The sequence below is a fragment of the Gracilinanus agilis genome, chromosome 3 (assembly GCF_016433145.1).
Source record: "Gracilinanus agilis isolate LMUSP501 chromosome 3, AgileGrace, whole genome shotgun sequence".
Taxonomy (NCBI): Eukaryota; Metazoa; Chordata; class Mammalia; order Didelphimorphia; family Didelphidae; genus Gracilinanus; species Gracilinanus agilis.
The window spans coordinates 470,495,669-470,523,271 of NC_058132.1; the positions used below are offsets into that span (position 1 = coordinate 470,495,669).

Here is a 27,603-nt window from a genome sequence, read left to right on the forward strand (position 1 = left end):
CAGTCATCCTTTTTTATAGCACAGTAATATTTTATAATATTCAGGTACTCTGATCTGCTTAGCCATTCACCAGTTGATGACTGCTTCTTCTCTTTGATTTTTTTATCCTGAACGTATCATGTTAGACTTGTATTTCATCTAGAGAGAATCAATACAGATTTGTATTTATATTCTTTCTGGTCTTTAGCTCTCCCATTTATTACCACATGGTATCTTAAAGCAAGGTCTATATGGATCCTTTTTCTCATATGATCATCTCTTTGGAGGATAGACCTACTAATGGTATCGATAGATCAAAGGGTTTTTCTACATTCCCTCCAACATTTGTCATTTTCTTTTTTTGTCATCTTAGCTAATCTGATGGGTATTAGGTGGCCCCTCCTTATTGTTTTCATTTTATTTCTGTATTAGCGATTTAAAGCATTTTATAAGATTTAGCTTGGTGCTGAGGGGATGAGCCTTGTCATCCCACTGCCTTATCCTTAGAATATGTCCTCTGAGTTGATGCACTGACCAAATTTATTATGTTCATTGCAATCAAACTCTACCTCCCTCCTTCTCCACTGCTCTCCAAGTGACCACGTAGCCAAAGCAAGCATGCTAAAAATAATTTTTGTGCATCAAGGAGATTGAATTAAAGCATAAAAGGAGTGGAGTGAATAGTGCAGACAGTAGGGGGTAGAACTCATCAGCACAGTGAAAATAAGATAGTCAGGGATTCATCTGACCGCAGGGAGCAGGGTACGTTCCCTACTTAAAATTGGGGGGGTATGTTGGAGATGGTCTTACTCAGCAGGATAATGTCCACTTTACAGTATCCAAAGTGCCACCAATGTTTTTGTAGTGGTTCTCATATAATCCTTTTTCATGCAAATGCTAAAGAGAAAAACAAGTTGCCTAATATGTTACTCTTTCTCAAGAGAGAGAACATGTTCACTCCACCTGAATTCTGCATGCATCTCTCTTGTCTATTGTTTTTTTCCCCAAAATTCTCCACACTTACATCCCAGTCACATACCATATATCTGAAGTTTTCTTCAGTCATCCTGGTATGAATGTACTGTATCACCTACTACAAAATTTTGTGGTTTAGATAAAAGGAGATAATGTATGTGAAAGTGCTTGGTAAACATAAAGCCACTCTTCTTAAAAGTCATGAAAATCTTCCTCTGTCTCATCCATCTGACCATGAGAAAGTCACTTAACTTTCAGATCCTTTAGTTTTTATTGGCAACAACTTGTTTTTCAGTAAAAATAACCAGAGGGACTGCTGGGCTGAGGATGAGGTGTTCAATCTTTCCCTCCATTCAACTTCCCCATTCAACTCTGTACCCAGGCAGGCATGGACCATTTTTAGTTCTAGAGGAGCCAAGCCATTAGAAAAGAAGAGTTATGGGGGCAGCTGAGTGGCTAACTGGATTGAGAGCCAGGCCTAAAGATGGGAGGTCTTAGGTTTGAATCTGGCCTCAGACACTTCCCAGCTGTGTGATGCTGGGCAAGTCACTTAAACCCCATTGCCTATCCCTTACCACTCTTCTGCCTTGGAGCCAATTACCCAGTACTGACTTTAAGGCCAAAGGTAAGGGGTTTTATTTTTGTAAAAAAGAGGCATTAGGCCTTTTCTTCAAACTGTGGTTGTTGGGTTTTTTTTTTATTACCTCCAATCTGGAACCTCTGAAACAAATGCTCAAAATTTAGGTTTAGCTCATAAACATGAGGTCAAGGAGATTACCAAGTCAATACCTAGGAACTCTCAACCTCTTGTAAGCTTCAAATTTAATATCAAAGTATCCCAAGTATTATTTAATAAATTTATTAATAATAACTTGAAGCAAGAAGAAAGTAAAAAGCTAGAGCAAAGAGGGAACCCCAGCGGCGCACACTGAAAAAAAGAGAGAGAGAGTGGGCATGGTTATACACAACTATATCCAAACACACAAGGATGCTACATGGACGAAAGGAGAAGGATGCTGGCTAATACGAAAGAAATTCTGAGGAATGTAGTCCTGAGGCAGAACATTCTAACTACACACTCTGGAACTTATAAGGTTACCTCTGAAGATGGAAATGTCCATCTCAGTATTGTCTAATTATTTCTACTCAAAAAATAAAACCCAAAGTATTAGAAATAGCCAGGGTTGCAAGACCTAGCATAGACTCCTCTAAGGTAACAGCTATGCCATGGGATCAGACTTTACCATTTCCATTAGGCTTGATAAGTGAATTCTAACCATTTACAAGGTAGGTTTTGTTATTTCTAGAAAGCTGAGCAGAGTGCAAAAAAAGATGAGATCACTGAATGTTACAATTCCTAGAGAGCTAGACCTAGAATCAGGAGGACTTAAATTTAAAATCAACTGTTTCCTTCTCTGTGAAATGGGGAAAAATAATAGATTTACTTCCTCAGGTTGTAGTGAGAATAAAATAAATTTTTTTATTTTATGTAGTGAGAAAAAATTGTATTTTATATAATGAGAAAAAAAATTTTAAAGCAATTTGTCAACCTTGAAGTGCTTTATAATAATAATAATTATTATTGTTCCTATTATTGTTGTTGTTATTTTGATGATGATGATGATATTGATGATGTACTGAATGGATCATTCCTCTGGCTTAGTAGCTGATCCTCTTTCATATATCTTTTTTTTTTTTTTTTTTTTTTCACCCTTGTACCTCGGTGTATTGACTTATAGGTGGAAGATTGGTAAGGGTGGACAATAGGGGTCAAGTGACTTGCCCAGGGTCACACAGCTGGGAAGTGGCTGAGGCCGGGTTTGAACCTAGGACCTCCTGTCTCTAGGCCTGACTCTCACTCCACTGAGCTACCCAGCTGCCCCCCTCTTTCATATATCTTTAATAGCAACTTCCCCATCTCCTTCAAGATTGGGGATTTGCTGTGTCATCTCAAAACAAATGGCTTTTCAACCCTGAGTTATGTTTCCTGAAGTGGCCAGGATAGAATCCGGCTCAGAACTCACTGAGTTTTGCTTCAGGTCGGCCCCCCACTAGACTCGTACCATCTTCTTCAAAGACAATAGTTTAGTGCCTGGAGAGCTGCTTGTGGAGTTAGGAAGAAGACCTACATTATGATGTCTGCCACGTGTCACTCTTGCCTATCCATAAGGAACTCCTCTATAGTGATAGAAGTTCCTTAGTTGCATCTCTGGACACCAATGAAATCCCAGTTTGATAAACACACAAACACATGCACACAGAGAGAGAAAAAAGCATCTCCCTACTTACAGTGGTTGATGTATAAAAAGTGCTTTAGAAATCTCTAGTGCCCTATAAATGTCTGATTGTTTTAAGATGCAGGCAGGTGGGAATTCTAACATGAAGGTCTTTGCCATCTTAAAGAAAAAATAAACCAATCTGATGCTCTAGATCTTACATGCCAGGTTTATAATATGTCTCTTTTCAGACTTCTTTAGGATATTGCACTGCGCATCTTCATTTCAAATCAATTCAGAAAATAAAATTAAATCAGATTAAATCTTCTCCAGGTTAAATTGATGGGTTTTGTTAGTACTGCTTTCATCTTGAGGTAAGGAGAGTGGCAAAGAGGATATGGTTTCTATTAAAACTAAGAACTGTAATTCAAAATATTCTCAGGTAACTTTGTGTGAAATGTCTACAGTAAGATCCCAAATTTGATTTGCTTGGAGGGACTCTTCACTCTAAATCCTGAACTGCAGAGATGTACCTCCTACTTTTATAGAAAATATTTTTAGTCCAGAACCTGAGACCAGAAGTAGGGAGTCAGTCAACTGGTTTTGCTGGTTCCATACAAAGATTATATTTATTTTTTCAGGATGTTTTGAATTAGGAGTTGGATATTTTCTTCTTACTTTAAAATTTATTTATTTATTTACAAGCCCTTACCTTCCATCTTAGAATCAATACTGTTTATTGGTTCTAAGGCAGAAGAGCAGTAAGGGCTGGGCAATGGAGGTTAAGTGACTTACCCCTGATTTGGATAGTTTCCAAAAGAAATCAACAAAATTGTTCTCAAGAAAAAGACTGTTTCTCTAATATAATAAATCCTTTCAATTATGTCTACTACATTTTGCGTGCATTTATTTGCTGTCATATTTGTCTTATATCACCAACTGCCTGTTGGAGAGATTGAATTAGATGCCATCAGCATCTCAAACTAACCATGTCCAAAACAGAATTTATTATTCCTTTTCCCACCTCAACCTATCCTTTTCCAAATTTCAAATTTTAAGCACCTTTTTCTGGTCACCCCAGCTCTTAATGATGAATTCTTCCTCAATCTGTGACTCTCTCACGCCAGACACTTGATCAGCTGACAAATATATTATTTTTCCTTTAACAAGAACTCACAGAAGTCTCCATCTTTCCATTCACACAAGGACCATGTTAGTCCAGATCTTCTGCCTTTTGCCTAGATAACAGCAACTCTCGCCTAAATAATATTTCTGCCTCAAGTCTCTCCCTTCACTATTCAGTCCTCCATGTAGTTGCCAAAATGATTGTTCTAATGTGAAAAACTGGCCATGTCACCTTTCTTCCTTTTTCTGCTTAAAAAATCTCCAGTTCATAGTCTTTCTAGGATCAAATATACACTTTTTTTGTTGTTATTGAAACTGTTTTTTTAACCTGATCCCTCATTCAGTTCTTTCTACTCTCTTTATGTCTTATTCCTCTTCCCATTATTTATGGAATAGCTATACTGGTCTACTTGCTGTTCTTCAAACATGATACCCCAAAATATTTCATCTTCATCCTATTTCATGGCTCTCTAATACTAAATCCAGTGCTTTATCTGTTTCACCATCTAGTTGAAACAGGCTGGTTATATGAGAAACTCAAAGCATTATGTGCTTAATTTGGGTAAAAGTCCAATTAAGTTAGACTAGTATATTTTTATTGCAAAATGTGAAAATGTTTTCTTATTGTTGTAGTTGGTTTGGGGGTTTTTTGGGGGGGTTGAGGGTTCTGTAGATAGCATTGGCAACTTGATCTTGAACAATAGAGGTCATCCAATAATTTAGCACTTATGTGTTTTTAGCACATAAAGACAGATCCATGGATTTGTCCAGTAGAGGTCACTAAATATGACCAAGAGAAATATTTTTTCAAACTATCTTTTTTTTTGGGAGGGGGGGAACTTCTGTGAAATCCCTGTTAACTACAAACATCTATTGGCAACCCTTTTCCCCTTTAGAATAGATGCTAGTTATCCTCCAAATGCCTTTGGCAAGCAGTGTATCTTACTGTTCAATAACTCATCTGATATTAATAATCAGAGAGTTATTAAACAAATTTATCTTAACGGCTACAACTTTCAAAGGATCTTACATAATTTTGTCCTCTGCAAGAGAGACACCTTGTTGGAAGGGATCCTTTAAGGTTGCATTTTGAATGTTGGTATTAAATGTCGATTTTTTTTTCTTCTTTAAGTAAGGATTCTATATTCCCTGTACTTTTAATTCAATTGTGTATCTGTGAGAAAGTGATCCTCTATATATAGGATACTGTTTTTGAAAACCTGATTATTCCTTTCTCATACTTTTATAATTTAGTTGGCTCAATTGATAAAGTGATAGACTTCTGGCAAGAAGATTTGCGTTCAAATCCCACCTTGGGAATTTACTGCATGACCCTGGGCAAGTCACTTGAACTATCAGCCTCCATTTTATAATTATAAAATGGGCATAACAGCATCTGGGTTTATTGTCAGGTCCTGATAGAATAAGATATGTAATGCTGTATAAATACTAGTTATGACCATGAATGATGTCTCATATATATATACACATGTATATATATATATATATATATTATTCTCAAAAAAATTACATAGGTGTGGCAAATTTAGTATATGAATTAGCCATTATATATATTTTCTTTGACCTCTTTTTTACAATAAATATGATTCATTTCTTAAAGTTTGTGGTCACCTTCTCTCTTTCTGACATTATAAGAATCCTTATTTACTAGAAGTCAGCAAACTACCGCATGAGGATCCATATCCAGCTCATCTCTTCATGTTTTTATGTGGCCCAGGGATGGTTTTTACATTTTTATAAACTGACTCATGGACCATAGTTTTCTGATCCACATTCTCTACCCCGAAAACTATATCCTCCACCATAGAGCTCTTTTCTCTCTCTCTGGTCTAATCCAGTTGTTCTTCACATTTTCTTGGGTTTTTTTATGAGTACCATTTCTATTTCTTCATGAAGCATACAAAGAACTATCCAAGTATATGGCACCACATTCTTTGATGGAGGAAAAAATGTTACATACATTTTCCCCCATTGTTCATAAGTTTATTGTTCTTTATTCAGTTTCATCTATAAATGCCTTTTAAGATAAATTATTTTTGATGTTTTTTATCAGAGTTCATGTAAGCTTCTTTTTTTAAACCTCTTCAGTCACATAAATAATTATTGTTAGTTTATTTATTCAAAGTGTTTGAAGAATTATGATTTTCAACATATAAGGTCACTTTTGGCATGCAAGATAATTCCATCATGATTTTTATTATTATTGGAAAAATTGAATAGAAATTAAAATATTTGACTTACTAAAAATATAATGGCATCTAGACTTATGTATTTTATAGTTGGTTACTAAAAAAGTGCTTTTCTTATTTATAGGTTTTTTAAGTACGGGGGACCAGGCAGCAAAAGGCAATTATGGATTACTTGACCAAATCCAGGCTTTACGATGGATTGAAGAAAACATTGGATCTTTTGGAGGGGATCCAAAAAGAGTTACTATCTTTGGCTCAGGAGCAGGAGCATCTTGTGTTAGCCTCTTGACCTTGTCACACTATTCAGAAGGTAATATGATTTCTACTCAGATAAAAATAAAATAAAATAAAAATGGAAATCTTTGTTTCAAGAAAAATGATGAAAATATACTGTTTGAATTAAATGTTAAAGTTATCATATTAAACAATTCAACAGAAACCTAGATAATGATCCTTGTAAGAGCTGTCTTCTTACTCCTTCTTCTCACCATATATTATCCCTGGCCAGTTTTTATTTCATTTTCTTTTTCATTCAAAAAATGTGTCTTTATTTCAATTTGTGATTGAACAACAATTTTGGCTTAGAAGTCTTAGAAATTATCAAATTCCAACATGTCTGTGATCTTTCACTATCAAAGGAGACATTTGTGAAATCCTTATTTAGTTCTAAATTTTTTTGGTTATAGAGGACTACCTCTATATGCAATATAAAAGAGAATATCTAGGAGTTTAACACTGCCATTTATATTTTAGCCATAATTTTAAAAAATGAACTCCTTTATTTTTGTGCCACAACTTAATAAAAAGAAATAGATATTATAATTCAGTTTTTATATGTCACATTATTTTACTTAAGCTTTTAAGCATTAAAATTGTTTTTTATTATTTTTGGTGTCTTTTGCACAAGAAACAATCATGAACTTGGAAAATTTCAGTCCTATAAGGAGCTTAAAGTGGAGTAATCATTTAATTGACATTTCTGTAATTGAAGTGAAAAATATTAATTCATCAAATCATATTATAATTTCATTTGATATGTTTTGTGTAATTTTTTACCCAAATTAGAAAAAAATACTTATGTAGGAGATAGTAACATCTAGAAAAAGAAAAAAACCACAGTGATTCTTTAAATAGACAGGAGTCAGACTTGGTAGCCTGTTCTTTGGAATGTAGCCCTGAAACTGGCCAGAGAACAGAGGTCTCTCTGAACACTCAAAATAGTTATACCGAAGACAGTAGTCAGTTAGTCAGTAAGCATTTATCAAGTGCCTACTGCGTACCCTCAGCACTGAGGATATAAAGAAAGCAAAATAGAGCCCTTGTTTTTGCGGTCTACAGTTTTAATGGAGAAGACAGCAAGTAATTAATGGTGTTCAAACAAGATATATTCAGGATAATCAACAGAGGAAAGGCATGAGAACTGAAGAGGATTAGGTAGGGCTTCCTTTAGAAGGTGGACTTTTAGCTGGGTTGTGAAGGGAGCCAGGAAGCAGAGATGAGGAAGAAGAGAATTCCAAGCAGAGGGGACAGCCAGTGAAAGTGACTCAGGCACTTGAATATTTTATGTGAGGAACAGGGAACCAGTGTCTCCAGATCTCAGTGACTAAATCCAGTGTTTCTGGATGGCACTGATCTCCATGCAGTATTTTAATTTCCTCCTTAGACCTTACCTCCCAGTTTTATAGATGCTTCCTTAATAATTTTCAGTACTTTGATAATCTGGTTTACAAATCAATGGAAGATTCATCATGACAGATTAGAACATTGGTTGGATTGGAGAAATTGGAGAAGTGACAACTGACCTCTCGATTTTGAAAGAGACTACTAAATAGAACTCATCATTTTACAATATATAAATGGAAATCAATTAAAAAAAAATAACCCTGTCAAGCAAAGGCTAATTGGTGCCCCCTAGCCTCAGTGGAAGAAGAGAGAGTAAAGATATCTGGTAAAGATTTCTATCCAAAAATTTAAAACATAGGCGATTCTTTAGGTACTTGAAGAGGTAAGCTTTTCTTTTCTAAGAAATAAGAAGCTTAGAAAAGCTCCTTTTCTCTTCCTCAACAAAACAGAATAAATACAGTCTCACTGCACAGCAAATGGGTGGAACTTTTCTCTTGAGAGGGTAGCAAATGAATGAGTGGGTGGAACATGTGTCATCTTCTACATTTATAATCCAATTTTTAAAAACAATTCTCGAATTTTGATACATCCTTTTGTTCTTTTCTTCACAATTGATGTATTTGCTGTGTTTGCAAAATGATTGGTCTTTATTATATCAAGGTCAGATCAACTAAAAGAGTTTTCTCAGAAGAGTTTTCTCAATTCTGAGAAAACTCTTTTAGTAACATTTGTTCAATTCTAATTTTATTAACTGTAATTTGGCTAGGATTTTGCAATACTTCAAAAGAATCTATCGTTTTATTGATGCCCTACAACAGAATGCATACAGGTCAGTCTATTTTTCTGGGCTATAAATAGCCCAAAGTAAAGCAAATATAATGAGAGACTAGTGCAGATAGACTGTGTAACAGAAGGTTCCTCAATAGCGACCTAACAAATGCAGCATAGAATTATTTAGAGTTTCAGCTCTCAGTACCCTTTGGGTCATCCTCTCTCTTTAAAATCCCATCTTACTGATTAAAATCACATTTTTCACACTTGATTGCTTCCATGATTTCAAAAATTGACAGAGTGCAAGCTACCAGAATTGGAGATTTAATGTTTTTTTCCCTTTCTGGTGAATCAGGAGATGTCAGATCCTAAACTCAGTCCAGCATTCAAGTGTATAAAAAGAAAGATAGTAAATAGAACACTCTGATTTTATAATTTAATATCTCCTTTTTGGACATACTCTAAAAATAGAGGTCCTATACTTTTGGAAATCTGTGCAGTGTAATAAAATATCGATTTCTTTTCATTTATCATCTCACACTTATTCTAAATTCTAAGCCAAATAGGATATTTTTGACACTCTTGTAATCCTGTTGCAACAATTTGGAAGTTGTGTCATTTTTTTGGAAATCATAAATTCTTTAGGGAAAAATATCTTATCCGTTCCAATTGGAGAATTTAATTAGATATAAACAAGCTATTCTTTCAAATGCACATTTAAATTTTTTCATATATTTACAGTTAAAGGAGAAAATGTGAAACAAGTAATTCGAAAGTATATCAGACCAAAATACTCCCACAAATTGAGCATATTAAATTGATTTTAGCTGAACATTTTTCCTTAATTACATGGTGCCTGGTTACTCTATGAAAGAGGTAAGCGTATAATTTTCCTTTGACCTTTAAAACTAGTGAAAAGCATATTGACATGAACAGAGAATTGGATTGCCTCTGACATTCATTTGTTTGTGGGAGTTTTTTTAAGGTAAAAACTGAAAAATTCTAGAGGGAGAGATGAATAGTATAAATTTTCATTGGATATGAACTTGTAAGGCTAGTTTCTTTTTCTTAACTCTTTATTCTGTATGTAGAAGAACTTCCTATTAAAACTAGTGTCAAACAGGAAAAAAAATGAGTGAAAGAGAGGCTGAAATAGCTGAATGCTACTGTACTTAGAAATTCACATCCCTGAGATACAATAAAAGCATTCTTTGCTCAGTAAAAGCTGCTTTTTTATATTTTAGATTTTCATTTGCATGTACACAATTTGCACCTGCAGGTCTGTTCCAAAAGGCAATCATACAGAGTGGAACAGCCCTGTCCAGCTGGGCAGTGAACTACCAGCCTGCCAAGTACACTCGGATATTGGCAGATAAAGTGGGCTGCAACATGCTGGATACCACTGACATGGTTGAATGCCTTCGGAATAAGAACTACAAAGAACTCATTCAACAGACCATTACTCCAGCCACATACCACATTGCCTTCGGGCCCGTGATAGATGGTGATGTAATTCCAGATGACCCTCAGATTCTAATGGAGCAGGGGGAGTTCCTAAACTATGACATAATGCTTGGCGTGAACCAAGGGGAAGGCTTAAAGTTTGTTGATGGTATTGTTGACAATGAGGACGGCGTTTCTCCAAATGATTTTGACTTCTCTGTCTCCAACTTTGTGGACAATCTGTATGGTTATCCAGAAGGAAAAGATACCCTACGGGAGACAATAAAGTTCATGTACACTGACTGGGCGGATAAAGAAAACCCTGAAACCCGCAGGAAGACCCTCGTTGCCCTTTTTACCGATCACCAATGGGTGGCTCCCGCCGTTGCCACAGCTGACCTCCATGCCCAGTATGGCTCCCCAACCTATTTCTATGCATTCTATCACCATTGTCAAAGTGAAATGAAGCCAAGCTGGGCAGATTCCGCCCATGGTGATGAAGTTCCCTATGTTTTTGGCATTCCCATGATTGGTCCTACTGAACTCTTCAGCTGTAACTTCTCCAAGAATGATGTCATGCTTAGCGCAGTGGTTATGACATACTGGACAAACTTCGCCAAAACTGGGTATGTTTTACTCTCAGGCAGCTTTCTTCTGACTGCCAAGCTTTGTGCTTTTTTCCCTTTAGTTAAATGATTACACTAGACCTAGATTGCTGTAACTTGCAATATCTTAGCTCCAGAATTTTTCATTTTCACAAAAGAGAAACCTCTATTTCTGAGATTTACTATAATTTAAAACAACTTCTTCATCATTCTATCAAATCATTTTTATAGTGCTGGTTAGAAAATGATAATTCTACAGACCAATTTTTTTTTTTGCTTGATGGGGTCTGGCTAGAAATAGCAGTGTTCCCAAGAGAGAAAAAAATGAGTTCTTTCATTATACTGAATGGGAGTACACCTAAGCATTTCCCATCTCATAGAGGCTTCCTCTGTTGGGGGAAGAAAGGCAGTTACTGAAGAAGAATGCCCTCATGGGAAATTGTATAGCGAGGCTTACTGCATAGCAACACAAATGAAATGTGCCTCCTCCTAACCATGGAGAAATCTCATCCTCATAACTGTGCAGCTAAATAATATTTGAAAAAGGTGTAGAAAACACAAACATCTACTAAAGAGATTCAGAAATACACCTGAATCTCTGCTGTGTAGATATTCCACAAACATGGAAAGGAAAACCCCTGCAGTCACTTAAATGGTTATGTTCACTAACCCTTGTCCTAAATAATCCTTTTGACAAATAATGCAGTATTGTTCTGTTGTACCTTACTACTGGGCTTTTTTTTCACCTTGAAGCTTTTGTATTGAATTAAAAATAAAGATGATCATGGCACTAAGGGATGGTAAATCTTTCCACTGAATACTTATGGCAGGGTTAGGCTCTCATAACTACAGCTGCAGTGCAGTGCAGTAATATTAGCAACAATATTAGAAGAAATCAGATACTCAGCTTGGAATCCTGGAAAGTTTTGCATCTTTTTCAATCTTTAATGAATCTAAACAATATTTTAGTAGAAAACACGTTTGTTTATTTGATTTCCAATTTGGTGGTGACTTAGTGATCAAGACTGTGCTTTATTTTATTTTAGTCACTGTGTATACTGTTAGGAGAGGGGTTTTAGAACAATACTGCAGATTGGTCAAAATGTAGAAACTGGGATAAATGAGGATACTGCATTACTCTTCAAAAGGATGATATAGGGCAAGGGCTATTATTAGCCTATGTGTTATTTATTATTACCTCACATTATCATTATCCTATTTAGATGCATCCGGAATTTTCCTTCAGAATTTATAGTGTTTACACAGTAGAGATTTAGACATCTTTCCAAATCCACATAACTGACATTTTTATTTTTCACATCTTTTCAAATATATATTTGTTTATCAATATCAGGAGTGCTGCCTCCAGGAAATCCCAATATGAAAAAAATACAAACTGAATTTAAAGAGATTAATTAGAGGGTAATTCTGTATTTCCAAATTATTTTCAGATTTAGAACATATTAATTGAAGATATCAACCAGTATTTGCTACAAGCATCTGCTATATGATTATAACTGCTAGAGGATGTAGGGAAATAGCAAATTATGTGAGGATGTTTAAGGCATGGAACTTGATATTGAAGGGCTTCCATTCTGGTGAACATAAGATATAAAACAAATATAGGGGACATTTGAGGATAGTTTATATTCCAGCACTATTTTTTGCTCTATAGATTGTAAGAACTCTCAGAATCCAGAGAAGTGGAAAGACAAAATGAGCCAGAGTAGTGAAGGAAACAAATTAGAGCATTGGTATAAAAATGAGTAGGAGGTGGACTGACTGAGAGGAACAGGAGAGAATATTTAAGTCAACAGTTTTGAATAAGGATAGTAAGAAACCCTGGACAATTGTGTTCTTGTTCCAATTCCCCATCTTCTTAGCTCTGTGACCTTGGAGAAATTAATTACTCTTCTTTGTTATCTGATGGATGAGAACATTTCTACCTATTCCATGGAAATTAGTGTAAGTAGTAAATGATATATTAGGATGATAAGATCATAGATATAGGACTGTAAAGCACTAAAGAGGCTGCCTAGTCCAACCTTTTAATTTTTCAGATGAGGAAATTTGAATCTAAAGTCATTAAGTGACTTGCTCAAGGTCACAAAGAAGTAAGCATGAAAGAAAATTCTTTAAGTTTAATTGATCAATAAGAATGTTTTGTGATTTTTATTATAGATAATTGAGAGCCAGTATGGCATTTTAAATAGAAAGCCATTCTCAAAGCCAGAGAATATTCAAGTTTTACTTCTTACCCATTCTGGTTCTGTGACTCTAGATAACTCACTTAAAGTCTCAGTGCTTAAGCAGCTCTTCAGGTGGTGCAATGGATCAAGAGCAGAGTTCAAAAGCAGCCTCAGGCACATATTAGCTGTGTGACCTTGGGCAAGTCACTTAACATCCATTTGCCTCAGATTCCTCATCTGTAAAATGTGGATAATAATAGCGTCTACATATCAAAGTTTCTGCAAAGATCACTTGAGAAAAATATTTATTAAGTACTTAGCACAATTCTGGTTACATAGTAGGTGTCACAGAAATGCTACCTATTGTTATTAATATTATTATTACTACTACTGTAAATGGCAGAGTGGTTTTAACCTGTCCTAAAGGTGGGAGTTTCCTTATGGAAATTTCCTTTATAATGAAATCATAGCAGAAAATCCAATTCCTGTATCTTATCCTTATTGATCAATAATTTATCAAGCACATACTAGTTTCAGGCATTGTGCTAAATTAGCACTGGTGATACAAACACAAAAAAGTGAGACAATCCCTGTTATCTAGGAACTTAGGAGGTAACAACACACATAGAAGAATGCTGGTTGGGGAAGAGAGTTTTTGCCTTGATTATCTCAAGGATTGTGATCAGAACCTTAAGGCTTTAACATCCTTTCCCAGCAATGATTTGTATTTCCACAGCAAGAATAAGAGATGGAGGGGCAAGGTGTGATACTACAATGGCAGAATATATGGCAAGATTCCTGTGCTGAGTAGACCCTGGTGTCCATTTATTTTGTTGCTGGACTGGATGGGAAGCATGGTCTAGAGCCCCTTAGACATAGTGGGGTAGTTGAATTTTCGCTTACGCATCAGTCCAGACAGCTCAACCTCAGGATGGAATTTCGAAGCTTAGCTGTTAACCTATTTTGGAAGGAAGAAAGGAATCTACTATGTGCCAGGCACCATGCTAAGCATCTTACAAATATCATCCCATTTGATACTTACCACTATGCAGAGAGGTAGGTGCATGGTCTCTAGAGGTCCAGTCTAGATAATCATAGTAAGAAGAAATAGGTAATATTAGAATAAATAGCAGAATAATCATATTGTGTAGGTCTTGTTGTTCCAGTGGATAAATAGATGGGTTGTGAAGCATGGGAAATAAAAATATACAATATTATTTTTATTTGATTCGGAATTAGTATGGAGGCAGTGCTATCATTCAGTTGTTGAGTCAGGGAAGGTAATGTTTTATATATCTCTATCTCTATATTTATATCTATAACTTTATATATCAAGCTGAGGAACTGAATTTGTGCTTTTTATGTAAGGAGGCAACCACTGTAAGCCCTTGAACAAAGGAGGGGCATAATGACATCAATGTTATAATGTTGATTTATTCCTACTACATCTAAAGCAAAATATGATTTATCTTTCACAGTGGATGATAAGGCACAAATCTCCCTAGTATCCTATATAACCCATACTAATAAGGTAGCTGACACCTAATTTGCCCAAATTCTGTTTATGCACATTGTTTAAGGAAAGTATCCATTTGAATAAAATGCCCTTTGACTTTTAAAAAATAATTTGAATGTATTTCATTGATTAGTGCAGAAAATGAGAGTCAAAATTACATGCCATTTATCTGGTAGTTATTTCATAACTGATAAAGTGAGGAGGGTAATCTGAATTTATAAAACTTTGGTCAACATATATAGTTCCACCAGGCTTAATGCATTACCCAGATGTATAAATTAGCTCATTGGCTGAGCGATTGATATAATAATATAAAGCATGATGGCTTCCTTTGGTTATTATTACCGTTGTCTAGAACATTAGCAAGTCAGGGATTTGCAGTTATTAATGGCTTATAAGCGTGTTTTATAGTACCATCTGTCACCATTATATATGCTGCTGATGGGGGAAGAGCTTGTTGCAGTGAGACATATTTATTATTGTCTCTTGAGTGGAGTTACAATCCTTCTGCACCTCCTGCACAGCCCTTAAAACTCTGTATGCCATTTCTCATGTGCCCACTTGTAACAATGCCTAGCAAGTAGAAATCATCTATAAACATAACTTTTCAAACACTCTCAGAGCTAACATTTCTAAACTTCTAACTAGGTCTTAAAGTAGATAGATGACATCTGGTACCTCATTTTGAAGAACACAAGGAAATAAAGTTGGAATTGTGCATTGGGCTAGCTATAGAGAAAAGGGAATAGGGTACATTTTTTAAATAATATATTGAATGCCGAATGTAGCCCTGCCTTAGAAGACACATGCCATTTACTAGTAATGGATGTTTTGGAACAAGGAACCACTGGAAACATTTGTGTGAAAGTGTGTCTGGGTTTGTTCCCAGAGAGTTCTGGGAGAAACACATGTGAAAATGAGGAATAAGAAGGCAGAGCACAGTAGTTCCTCTAGATTTCTGGCTGAGATATTTTGGGAGCTATAGGAGTGAGTGCCCTTTAAGCAGGATAAAACATCTTTGTTCAAAGGAATGTAAAAGTAAGCTCACTGCATGATCTGTTCCATCTCCATCCTTCTTTTCCCTAACCCTCTTATTCCCATTATGGAAATGCTAACCATGCCATCATCTTTTCCTCCAGTCAGCCTCCGGGAAAAGCAGCATGAATTTTCCCCATCTTGGCACACAGACAGACATTCCTATATCACAACACTGAAGTGGGCAAGTACAGTCAGTAATTGTACAGGGCAATGAATTACCTTCTAGTGGTACTTCTTAAAAGAAAAAGAAAACTTTCAGTAACAATGTCTCTGTTTCCTTTGATAATCAGGCTAAGTGTTGTTTTTAAGACTTTTTATACAAATTTCCTTTTCTTCATTCCAATACAATGTAAGATCTTTGAGAACTAGGGTATATGCTTGGCACAGTAGAGTCATATAAGAAATGTTTTTCAGATTAGATTAGATTAATTTTCAAATCCTATTCTTTACTCTCAGTATATCCAAAAGCTAAAACATGTTTCTTCATTTTATGTGGAATTATTAATAATTAAGAGCAATGTGGAATAGTAGATTGAACACTAGAATCTTTCCACTGTTCCAAGATCACTAGAGTAATAGGATCAAGAATACTTGGGTACAAATCCTACTTGCAACACTTAGAAGTTTCATGACTCTGAGCTAGGCACTTAACTGCTTTGTGCCTTAGGTAAATCATCAGGACAGTCTACTAAGTTATTGGCCAAGACAGGTTGTTCACCTGTTCTTCTTTAATACTGGCTGCTCTGTTAACTTATTAAAAATCACAGATTACTTGTATATTTCAGAATTATTTTGAAGCAATACAATTTTCACCCATTTTGAAAATTCAGAATATTATTGGAAATGCCACGTGGTGCCATCAGTGATTCCTTTTTATTTACCGATGTTAATCTTTCAAGCCTGAATTGTGGTTCACTTCAAGCATATTTTAAGGATAAATCCATATGATGAGCTGTGCTATAACTGTGTTTGATATTTGTTACCTCCTATTAAAAAAAGTTCCCCTCCTCTGGGAACTCTAAGGAGCTGTTCATTATTGTGAAATCTTTTGTTATCAAATAAGTAGCCAAAGATACCATGCTTCCATAATATTCTAACAAATGCTGAAGAAGACATAAATTAAAATGCATTTCTAACTAACTTTTCCCCTTTTATAGTTGACCTGTTAGGCTTTCAAGTTGTATTTTATAATCTTTTAAAGAAATCTAATTTTTTCCCAGACAGAATGGACTATAATAAAGACTTGTATAAAGCTTGCAATGTTAAGTATATATTCTGTAAGTATTATAGTCCTTTAATCTGATGCAAGTTTTATCATATAGTATATTTTTATAACTTATTTATAATTTTTAACATTTTAACTGAAAAAACAAAAATAATTCTGATATTATTTTAGTTTTCTTGGTTTGCTATTCCTGAGAAAGTGGCAAAGGATATTAGAAGTCTGCTAAACAAACAAGGAGAGGATTATTCTGCTTTTTTCTTTGATTTCTAGGTATACCATTTTTCCCTTTTTGGTTTTACATTTTATTGTTTCCTTAATTTATTCCTTAGAAGTCATTTCAGTTTCTACTCATTTTTGTCTGCAAAATACTTTTGTACTTTGTTTTTTTTTTAATTTGGCCTTATATGATTGCCACAATGAGACCTGTTAAATGTAGAGGACACTTTCCTTCCAAGTGAGGTGAGGTTGTCCTGGTAGTCACAGTGGCACATGGCCCTTTATCACCAACTATCTTTTCTAGAACCCATTTGCCCTCTTGTCTCTTGGCCTTCCTGATAAGGTACTTGGTTTCCCCCTAACTTTAAAAACTTGAATCTACCATGACAGATGGCTTTTTAGCTTTGGAAATGTAGTAAGTGTAAGAGTCTGTATTAGCAGACTATGAATAGCAAATATTCAAGGTAAGTGAGAAGGAATTGGTGTGATTGTGAGAAATAGGATTGATGAGAATAATCTTGTACTGAATAGTGAGGAGAGAGAAATAGATCTTTGTGATCTAACATCATGAAAATTTATATAATCTTCATCAAGAACTCTGAACACAAAATGCAAATGCAGTGTCTAATCCAAGACATATTCGTGTCATATTCTTCTAGAGACTAGTTAAGTCCTTTTTGTATGCATTATTAAGACTTCCTTTCTGCCTTCCCATTATACTTTAGCAGATGACAGTGCTACATGGTAATACAATGCTATATATAATCACAGAATTCTTCTTTGGTTTTTTTTTTTCATAACCCTTACCTTCTGCCTTGGAGCCAATACTGTGTATTGTATTGGATCCAAGGCAGAAGAGTGGTAAGGGCTAGGCAATGGAGATTAAGTGACTTGCCCAGGGTCACACAGGTAGGAAGTGGCTGAGGTCAAATTTGAACCCAGAACCTCCCATCTCTAGGCCTGGCTTTCAATCCACTGAGCCACTCAGATGTCCCCTAGAATTTGAAATTGAAAAGGATCTACAGCAACCATCTTGTCCAACTTACACCTGAAAGGAATCTGTACTCTATTAAACTTGACAAGTAGTCATGTAGTAGTCTAAGTTGAAAAACTCCAAGGAATGGGAACTCCACCCTGTCTCTAAGCAGCCTTTCCAACTTTGGACAGTTCTTACTGTTAGTAACATTAGATTTTCCTGGTGTTAAACCAAAATTGACTCTTTGCAGCCTCATCATACATTTGAGGGCAAGAAGCATAAATCTGATCCATTTCCCACATGACAGATCTTCAAACACTTTTGGAGATAGTTTTCATACTCATTTCTCTAAGCCTTTTTCTTCTTCAGACTAAATACTAGCCGTTCCTCATATGCTATATATTCAATGTGCCCTTCATATCCTAGTCAGCCTCTGCTGGACACAATCCAATCTAGGAATATCTTTCTTAAACTGTATCCCACCTCCACCATCACCCCCCATGCTCAACATATCAATAGAATGGGTATCTTGACAAAGTTATCTGGTGTACTCCTTCCTAGATTCATATCTTTGGCAAATCTGATAAGCATGCCATCTATCCCTTTCTCCAATACCCTGATAAAATTGTGAAATAATACAGGGTCAAGTACAGCTCCCTGAAGATTCCTTGCCACATTGATATTTGAATATTAATGTTCTCCTTTATGGTCTACCATTCCACCCACTCAGAATCCATCTGTGTTGTCTATGCTTCTCCATCCTCTCCATAAGAACACATGAAATACATTTATCATTTCATCATTGCTAAAATCTAAGTAAATAATAGCTGGTTTAATGACAATTTCGAAAAAGGAAATAAATTTAATTTGTCATGATTTCTTCTTGATGAAGCCATACTGACTGTTTGTAATCACTATTTACCATTCTGTTTTCACTAACCATTCCTTTTATGATATGCTCCAGAGTTTCCCTGTGAATCAAAATCAAGTTCACTGACCTGTAGTTTTCAGACTATTCTCTTCCTTTTTTTAATTGGGAAATTTATCAGTCTTCATTTTCATGGTAGTATTCAGGTTTATATATTTTCCTCTACCTGACTATCCTGGTAACATCTCAACCTCAACAAATCCAAAACTGAGCTAGTAATCTTAGGTTAGATAGAAGAACAAATTTAGGGCAAAAGATTACTATCTGAACACTGTTCCAAGATCATTTTTATTTTCTTCCTCATTCCCCTTATCTTATTGGTTATCATCTGGTTGAGTCTCCTCACACCGGGCAGTATCTCTTAAATTCACTTTTCTATTCACAGAACCAACACCCTGCCTCAGACATACATCACTGCTTTCCTTGACTACCTGAATATTCTTCTCCCTGGTGCCCCTGCCTCCAGTTTCACTTCTCCACAATCTCTTCTCTACAAATTTCTGGAAATTATCTTATTAATGGATGGGTCTGACCTCTGCTCAAAATTCTTTGTTTTTCTCTCAAGGATCAAATAAACTCCTTTGGTTACTATATAAGGTCCCCTACAATCTGGCCCCAACTTACTTTTCCAGACAATTCACATTGTATCTCCTCACCCCTTTGTATTCATATTTAGTAACTATATTGTAACAACAATTCTACACAAATTTAATATTTTATCTTCTTTCTCTATGTGTCTACACAGAATGCAGTTACCTCCTCACCTCTATATTCTATAGCTTTTCTTCTTTTTCTTTTTATTAATTTTATCCAAATTAAGCTTATATACAATTTTCAATAACTGTTTTCTGAAATTTTGCAACCTGTTTCTCTCTTCTAACCATCCCTTCCCCCTTTACAAGATGTCAGGTAATCTGATATAGGTTGTACATATGTCATTATAGAATACATATTTCCATGTTCATCATGTTTTGAAAGAAGACATGAAGAGAAAATCCATGGAGGAAATAGAGTAAAAAATGGCATGCTTCGATCTGCATTCAGACTCCTCCAGTTCCTTTCATTGCAGTTGATAGTCCTTTTTGTTATAAGTCCCTTAGACTTGTAACTTGACCTGGATCCTTGCATTGCTGATAATAGTTAAGTTATTCAGAGTTGACCATCATAGTTTATTACTAATACTGTATACAATATTCTTCTTGTTCTGCTCATTTCACTTTGGATCACTTCATATGTCCTTCCAGGTTGTATATTTTTAAACCCTTAACTTATCTTGGAATCAACACTAAGTATTGATTCCAAGGCAGAAGAGTGGTAAAGGCTACTTAACTGAGGTTAAGTGACTTGCCCAGGGTCACATAGCTAGGAAGTTCCTGAGGCCCAATTTAAATCCAGACCTCCTGTCACTAGACCTTGCTCTCTATCCTCTCTCTTTCCAAATTTTTTGGTGATCATCTTGTAATGCATATCCCATATGTATTGCAATTATAATCATATCCCATAACTTGTTCAGCCAATCCCCAATTGATGATTATCCCTTCAGGTTCTAGTTCTTCGTCACCATAAAAAAAACTGTTATAATAAGTATAAATGTATAAGTAAGTTCTTTCCCCCTATATTCTTATAATATTTCTCTCTACTTAAGACTTAGCTCAGGTTTTTTCTGTGACCCAGCTGCAAACATTCTCTTCCTCCTCAGATTTTCTGAGAGGACTTTTCCTAGATCTCTCTCCTATCACATTTTATCTTGTATTATATTTACTTATGCCTAAGATGTCACCTCAGCCCCATTCCTCTACCTCTGCAAAATTTAAGCTCCTTCAATTTGATGACTATATTATTCTCAACTCAAGATATCTCCCTATTTCCAGAATCCAAGACTGTTTCTTACTCAAACAATCAACAAGCATTTATCAAGTGCCTGCTGTGTGCCAGGCACATAGCTAAGTACTATTATAATACAAAGAAAGACCCTCCCCAAAGAATGCCCTCGAGGTATCAATAGTTTTAATGAGGAGACAACATTTCAACAGCTATTGCAAAGAAGAATACAGGATAAACAGGAGATAGTTCATAAGAAAAAAAGAAGCATTTCCTTGGTTGATTATCTCAGAGTCCATGCTTTGTAAATATTTGTTGAATTAAATTGTAATCTAAAGCTCTCACAGAATTTTTAGTCATTACTTCTCAAATCATAGATATTATCCTTCAAAATGCCCATGCCAAGTTAGTACATATAAAAATGCTTCAAATATGTTTACCTCCAAATGTGTAGATGTCAGGCAACAACACGATAACAAAAACAGAAAAAAAAAGTTTTACTGTTGCATCATTTCAGCATACAAATGATCGCTTTAGCTAAAGTTTCCCAGATAATAACACCCTCTTTTACTTTGCTTTGCTTTGATACATAAAATTGAAAGGAGCCAGCAACAGGAGCCAAGTCTCTGAAATCAAATTATGCTTCCTGTTTACTAGGCAGTTTGGACTAATTACAGCAGAGAGATAACTTTCACTCTGAACTTTTTCATTTCTTCCCTTGACATCCAAAATCTACTTGAAACACCATCCTGGCACCCATGCTTAGAGAACATAACCTCAATCAGTACTTTACCTTCATCAAAAATATCTGATATGCACTGCCGAAAACCCAAAAACTCCAATAACTCAAAGCTTCACAGGACCTTTATTCTATCAGTTTTATGGAAACTCACCCCTACTTCTTCATTTAGCACTCATTTCTTAGATATATTACACACAAGGAATTATGTTAAGTTCCAGGAGTATTGAAATACAGATGCCGTGGTGTTGTGGTCCTCTGTCAGTTTTCATCTTACTTAGGGTGGGTTAGGGAAGAGGGCATACCAGTGTATCACACATAGCCACATAAGTACAAAGCAAGGTTGGGGGGAAAAAGAGATCTAAATGTCACAAGGAAATCTGAGGAAAGAGAAAACCATTTCATCTGGGCAGACTTCACACAGAGCTGGCATCTGAGCTGAACTTCTAATAAAGGAAAGGATTTCTGAAAAGGAAAAATGAGCATGGAGGGCATTCCAGGCATTGGGAGTAATGTAAATAAGTGCTCAGAGATAAGAAATAGCATGCTGAGTTCATGAGTTCATGGAACAAGTCAGTAGACTAGTTTGTTTGGACCACAAGAGAATATCAGTAGGGATTAACGTGAAAATATCCTGGAAAGGCAAGTTGGTTGAAGATTATGAAGGTCAAATACTAAACAACTGAGCTTATAATTTTTATTAGAGGCAATACTCAGTAAAGATGTTTGAGCAGAGGATGTAGTGAAGATTATGAAGATTATTTTGAAAAGGAACCAAAGCTGCTAGTTCTAACAATGCTCTTAATAGAATATTATCTACCAATACTTGATATCAGCAATCACCCCCTCCCTTTCACTTAGTAGTCCCTATAGCCATTTCGCATATGCTTCTATAGGCTTGGTTAGGATTCCACAGTTCCTTTCTTTGACCTTCAATCATCTCAAGCTCTTCTCTTCTATTTTTTTCACCTAAATTCTTGTAGTATGCACCTGCATCCCCTTCAACCTCACTACCTACTCTTACTCCAATGCATTGCTTGTAATGTGGCTTCTATTCCCAAATTATACAGAAGTTGTTCCCTCTAAGGTTCCCAGTGATGCCTATAGTGACCAAAACCTAGCATTTTCTCAGTGTTCATTTTCAATGACTTCTCTACTTCAACTGCATTCTTTACACATTGTCCTTGGCTAATATTTTCCCACTTTCTAGTTCTCTTCTTTTATCTCTTATGTTTTCTTTGTCTCTTTTCCTGAGTTTTAATCTTTCCATTTCTTTAAGATAAATTTTCCACAATACTGAGCCCTAGGCCTTTTCTTAATCACACTCAGCAATCCACAGAATCCAAATATCACCTCTAATATTGCATAAATATATCTTTTTTTGACCTATCTCCCAAGCTTCAGACTCACACATCCACGTACATTTCCAACTCACATTCCAGTGCATCTATAAGTAGAATGTTGAAGTGGAAAGAATGGGAGATTGGATCCAAGACACACCTGATTTCAAATTCTGCCTCTGGCATTTAGCCACTGTGTGGTCATAAGGAAGACAACTTACCTGAATATCAGTTTCTTCATCCATAAAATGGAGATATAATGCCCATAATACCCAACTCAGTTATTTCAAAGATCAAATGAGCCTATATATACATACACACACACACACACACACACACACATACATATATATATATAGTGGAAAAAAATTCAAGATCATATTATTTGCTATTGCTATTACAACTATAGCCCTTGAATTATAAAGCACAACTGTATGGCAATTTGAATTCAAAATATCCTGACTTGAGTTTTTTCCCCAAACATATTAATCCTTTTGACTTCACCATTTCTGACAGTGCAAATACCGTCAATCCTTTCACTTTTATTCAAAACATGTATATTACTTTTGACCCTTCTTCCATTTCCATCTTTTACATGTTCAGTCAGTTGCCACGTCTCCTTGATTCTATCACTTAACAGTTTCTTTAATCTTCCTCTTTCTTTTTATTTCAGGTTTCTTAGGTTCTACAGGGATTTAAGAAACTTAACATTCACATCTTCTAATCTAGGCAATATAGTCTAATAGGCTTTTCATCATGATTCCCCAGTGTTTTGGCGTGAGTCCCTAGAATATAACCCTGTCTCTTATAGCATGCCCTCGCAATGAGTTACCTAGTATGCCTGAAAAGTCTTAAGCAGCAGCTTCAGTACAGACTAATTTTCTCATGCTAAAGCATTAGTCAGTCAGTCATGAAACATGTATTAAACATCTACTTTGTGCAACACACTTTGCTAAGCACTGGAGATAACAAAAAAAGAAAAAAGGTAAAAGACAGCCCCTACCCTCAAGGAGCTCACAAAATGGGATACCAGGCTCCAGACCCTTTCTTCCTCTCTCTTGCTATGCACTGATTTCTCCACTCTACTCAATGATTCTGCCCAGATTCACTACTCTTTAATCTTTTGGCACAAACATTTAATTCATGGTCATTGATTCTGCCTTTGCCACAATCCCCAGAGCCTGTTACTCTCCAAAGCTTAAGCCTAGCCCTTATTGCATTCTCTCTTTAAACTCTCAAAAAGCACCTCTGTCAGGTATACCCTTTAACTTGAGCACCTCAGACGTGTCACTTCCTACATGAAAACTTCCATGACTAGCAGCCGCTTATGCCTCCCTCCAAAATTAATTTGCATTTATTTTATATTTTGGGGGAGGTGTTTGTGTGTGTGTGTGTGTGTGTGTGTGTGTGTGTGTGTGTGTGTGTGTGTACTTTTATGTGGTTATGCTGTCTCACTCAGCAAAAAAAAAAAAATAGGACAAGGACAATTTCATCTTATCTTTATGTCCTCTATTATCTAGCACATCAACATACACTGACTGATCAATTGATTGATTGGTATATTTCATATTCCATGTGCTTTCATTTGAGAAAGGTAGAGAAAGGAAAGGAATATGCATTTATTAAGAACCTAGTCACTGCTAATCACTTTACATATATTTCATTTTTTTCCCTTATAACAACACTACAAGGTAGATTCTCTTATTGTCCCTCTTTTACAGTTGAGGAAAGTGAGGTGGAACAATGGTTAAGTGGTTAAATGACCTAACCAGGGTCACACAACTATTATGTATCTGAGGATAGCTTTGAATTCAGGTCTTCCTGACTCCCAGTCCAGTGTTCTATCCAATGAGCCTCCCTCGTTGCCTTGACCCTCCCACTCAGACAGTTTCTTAAGGAACTCCAGATGCCTCTGAGTGTCTGGGATCTCTTTTATAATCTTTCTATCCGTCTATGTTAGTGGGGAGGGGGAAGTATTAGACTTGGTACAAATAATTTAAGACAGTCCCCTTTTAATATATATCTGTGGGCTATTGGGTATAACTAGATTGTCACAAAATACAGCAAGGCCAGTTAAATGATTTGTACAAGTAGAATGTTCTAGGTGGCTAGCCACATCTGGTTCCATTTTTGAAGAAAATTTCCTGTGCTATAATGCCAATCAGGCCCTCATTTATAGGGAATCTCTGAGCCTTGCAACAATAGGTCTTACAAGTCAATCTGCATGGCTTCCAGTTTCCACAGGTAATGTACTACAGTATAACAATGGTGGGTGGCAGCATTGGGGTAGATTGAGGGGAAACTATGGCTGCAAAACCACCCAATAAATATCTAACTCAATAAATATTTAAATGCTTACTGTTATATTCAAGATACCATGAGGTAGTAGGGATACAAAAATGAAAAAGTAATATGGAAACCTATATTTTCTTTGCAAAATATAACTCATTCCACAGAACAGTGTAATCAACCAACAAACACTTATTAAGCCCTTTCTAGCTATCATGTACTTTGAATCAAATGAGATAAGGACAGCACTTAGCACAGTTCCTGGCACAAAACAGGTGCTATATAAAAGCTAATTCCCTTCTGCCCACTCCCTCTCCTGTCCCTCCCAGGCTTGAAGCTAGCAATACGTGGCTCCATCTTCAACAGGTATGGGTTCTGTGACCCATAGCAAGTCACAACCTCTCAGTATTCTGGGCTAACTCTTACTCATAAGTTGTAGAGAATCTGATGCCCAGAGTTGGTAGAGGCAGTTTTATGGCTAAAGAATTCCCTATACTAATAAAATCACAGGTGCAAACCCTATCCTATTATTGTGTTCTAGGCAGTAAGCACTGTGGTACATAATACTGGGCCCAGAAAAAGCTTTCTGAGAAAAGTTGATAGAGGAGAGAACACTTTCTGCTGGAGGGGTAAAGGAAATATTAAAAGAGCTGGTAGTATTTCTGCTAAAGTCTGAAGTCTTTTAAAATGATTTTAAAGGGTAAATATGAGGAGGGATTCGAGGCATAAGAAACAGCTATTATAGACTACAAAGCAAGATCAAGGAATAGCTTGGAGTTCAGTTTTGCTGCTCCTTGGGCTGTGTAAGAGAAATGATTTAAAATAAATCAAATTGTGGAGGGCCTTATATTTAAAAAGTTTTTTTAACCTCTGGACAAGAGGAAACCAGTGGAGATTTTGAAATTATAGCTTGTTTCAAATGGAATGATTCAGTTAGATGAATAGGTAGAATTGATATACTAAAATTTATTTATAGATTTATTTGTAGACTGTCATGGTGATAGATACATAGCCAAAGGAGTACTCTTTCACTGTTCTGCTTTCTCATTCTGACTAGCCACACTTTACCTGAGAGGATTTGAGTTAGATTGATAAAAAGGAAAACAAACAAGAGACCCTATTTATATGTGATATGAACCTAGAGATGATACAAACTGAAGCTCTTCCTCAGTAATATGTGATTTGAGTATCTTCAATGAGTGATGCAATAAAGGATGTGCTGGAGCTAGCTCTAATTGTTTTGCCCATTATTAAATTTTCCATGATAGCATGTTAGAAATAGGAAACATCAATCATTAAAAATCATGTCTTCATTTACTTTTTTGTTGATGATCCTAGTTTAACAATGCAGATTAAGCTTTAAATTGAATGAGCATACCTTTTTTTTTGGTCCAGCCAGTTATTAAACATTTACTAGCACATTTCCTTATTGCTCTAGAATTACTGAGCTCAGCAGTAGTGCAGTAGAAGACTGAGAGAATGAAGCCATCACTAGATTACAGGCTTGGTGACTGAAGTTCAAAAATAGTAATAACAATAACTGACATTTATATGGCACTTTGAGTTTTGCAAAATGCTTTATATCCACATCTCATTTGAGCCACAGAATACCCCTAGATTCATTACATAGCAGGGGTGGAAAATACCTGCGGGAAAGAAGTAATTCATTTGAACAGTATGCCTACAGTTATCAGGATGGTGCCATACATCTGGAAGAATGGCAAGGTAAATGATAAAAGATACTAATATAGCTAGTAAAGTGGATTCTTGGAAGGAGACAGAAACCTAGAACTTATTTATGGGATGATGCTCAAGGGTATCAAAGAAGAAGAAGCTCCCTCAGATAATGAGAGTGGAATTGGAATTTGCATGAGCCCTGAGTCCTTATCTTGATTCTCCTCAGAGTAGCCACTCTACTTCCATGGATTCTTCTAATGAGAGCCGGCTCCGTTCCAATGTCATCTTTTTCTCTGCCCACCCCAAGCCTTATGACAGCCCCCTTTAAGACAAAAAAAGAGAAAAAAATAGATTTAAAAAAAAGCTAAAGAAAACGGAGCAAAATAAGATTGCTGCTACACATTATAGGCAAAAAGAGAGAGAGCAGAGCAGAGCAGGAGAGTACAGAGAACTAGAACAGAAGAATGAGGCTCTGAAGGCAGATTCCCTGAGCAAGGACATCCAGTATTTGAAGGACTCGGTAAAGTCCATAAGGCTATGGAGAAGAGTAAAAGTTCTTCAGTTGTTGTGTAGTCAGATTCTTTGTCTTTGTGTGTATATAGGAGTCCTGTGCTATGTCTTCTTCAATAAATTATTTTGTAGTTTAAAAAATACTTAGCAAGCTAAGTTTTTTTTCGAAGATATTGGCAAAGGCTATAGCAC

The 27,603-nt window shown here is 35.9% G+C and overlaps 1 protein-coding gene across 3 annotated transcripts in view; it reads left to right on the top strand.

Moving 5' to 3' along the window:
- Positions 1–27,603, top strand: part of NLGN4X (neuroligin 4 X-linked) — a 331,168-nt gene that overhangs the window by 294,177 nt on the left and 9,388 nt on the right. For 2 of the 3 annotated variants that reach the window (XM_044666981.1, XM_044666983.1), the window contains 2 exons: positions 6,630–6,815; positions 10,179–10,968. In XM_044666981.1, coding sequence (XP_044522916.1) covers positions 6,630–6,815; positions 10,179–10,968 — 976 coding nt within the window. Of the gene's footprint in view, positions 1–6,629; positions 6,837–10,172; positions 10,969–27,603 lie in introns of all 3 variants that reach the window. The other variant, XM_044666980.1, reaches the window with a different exon arrangement.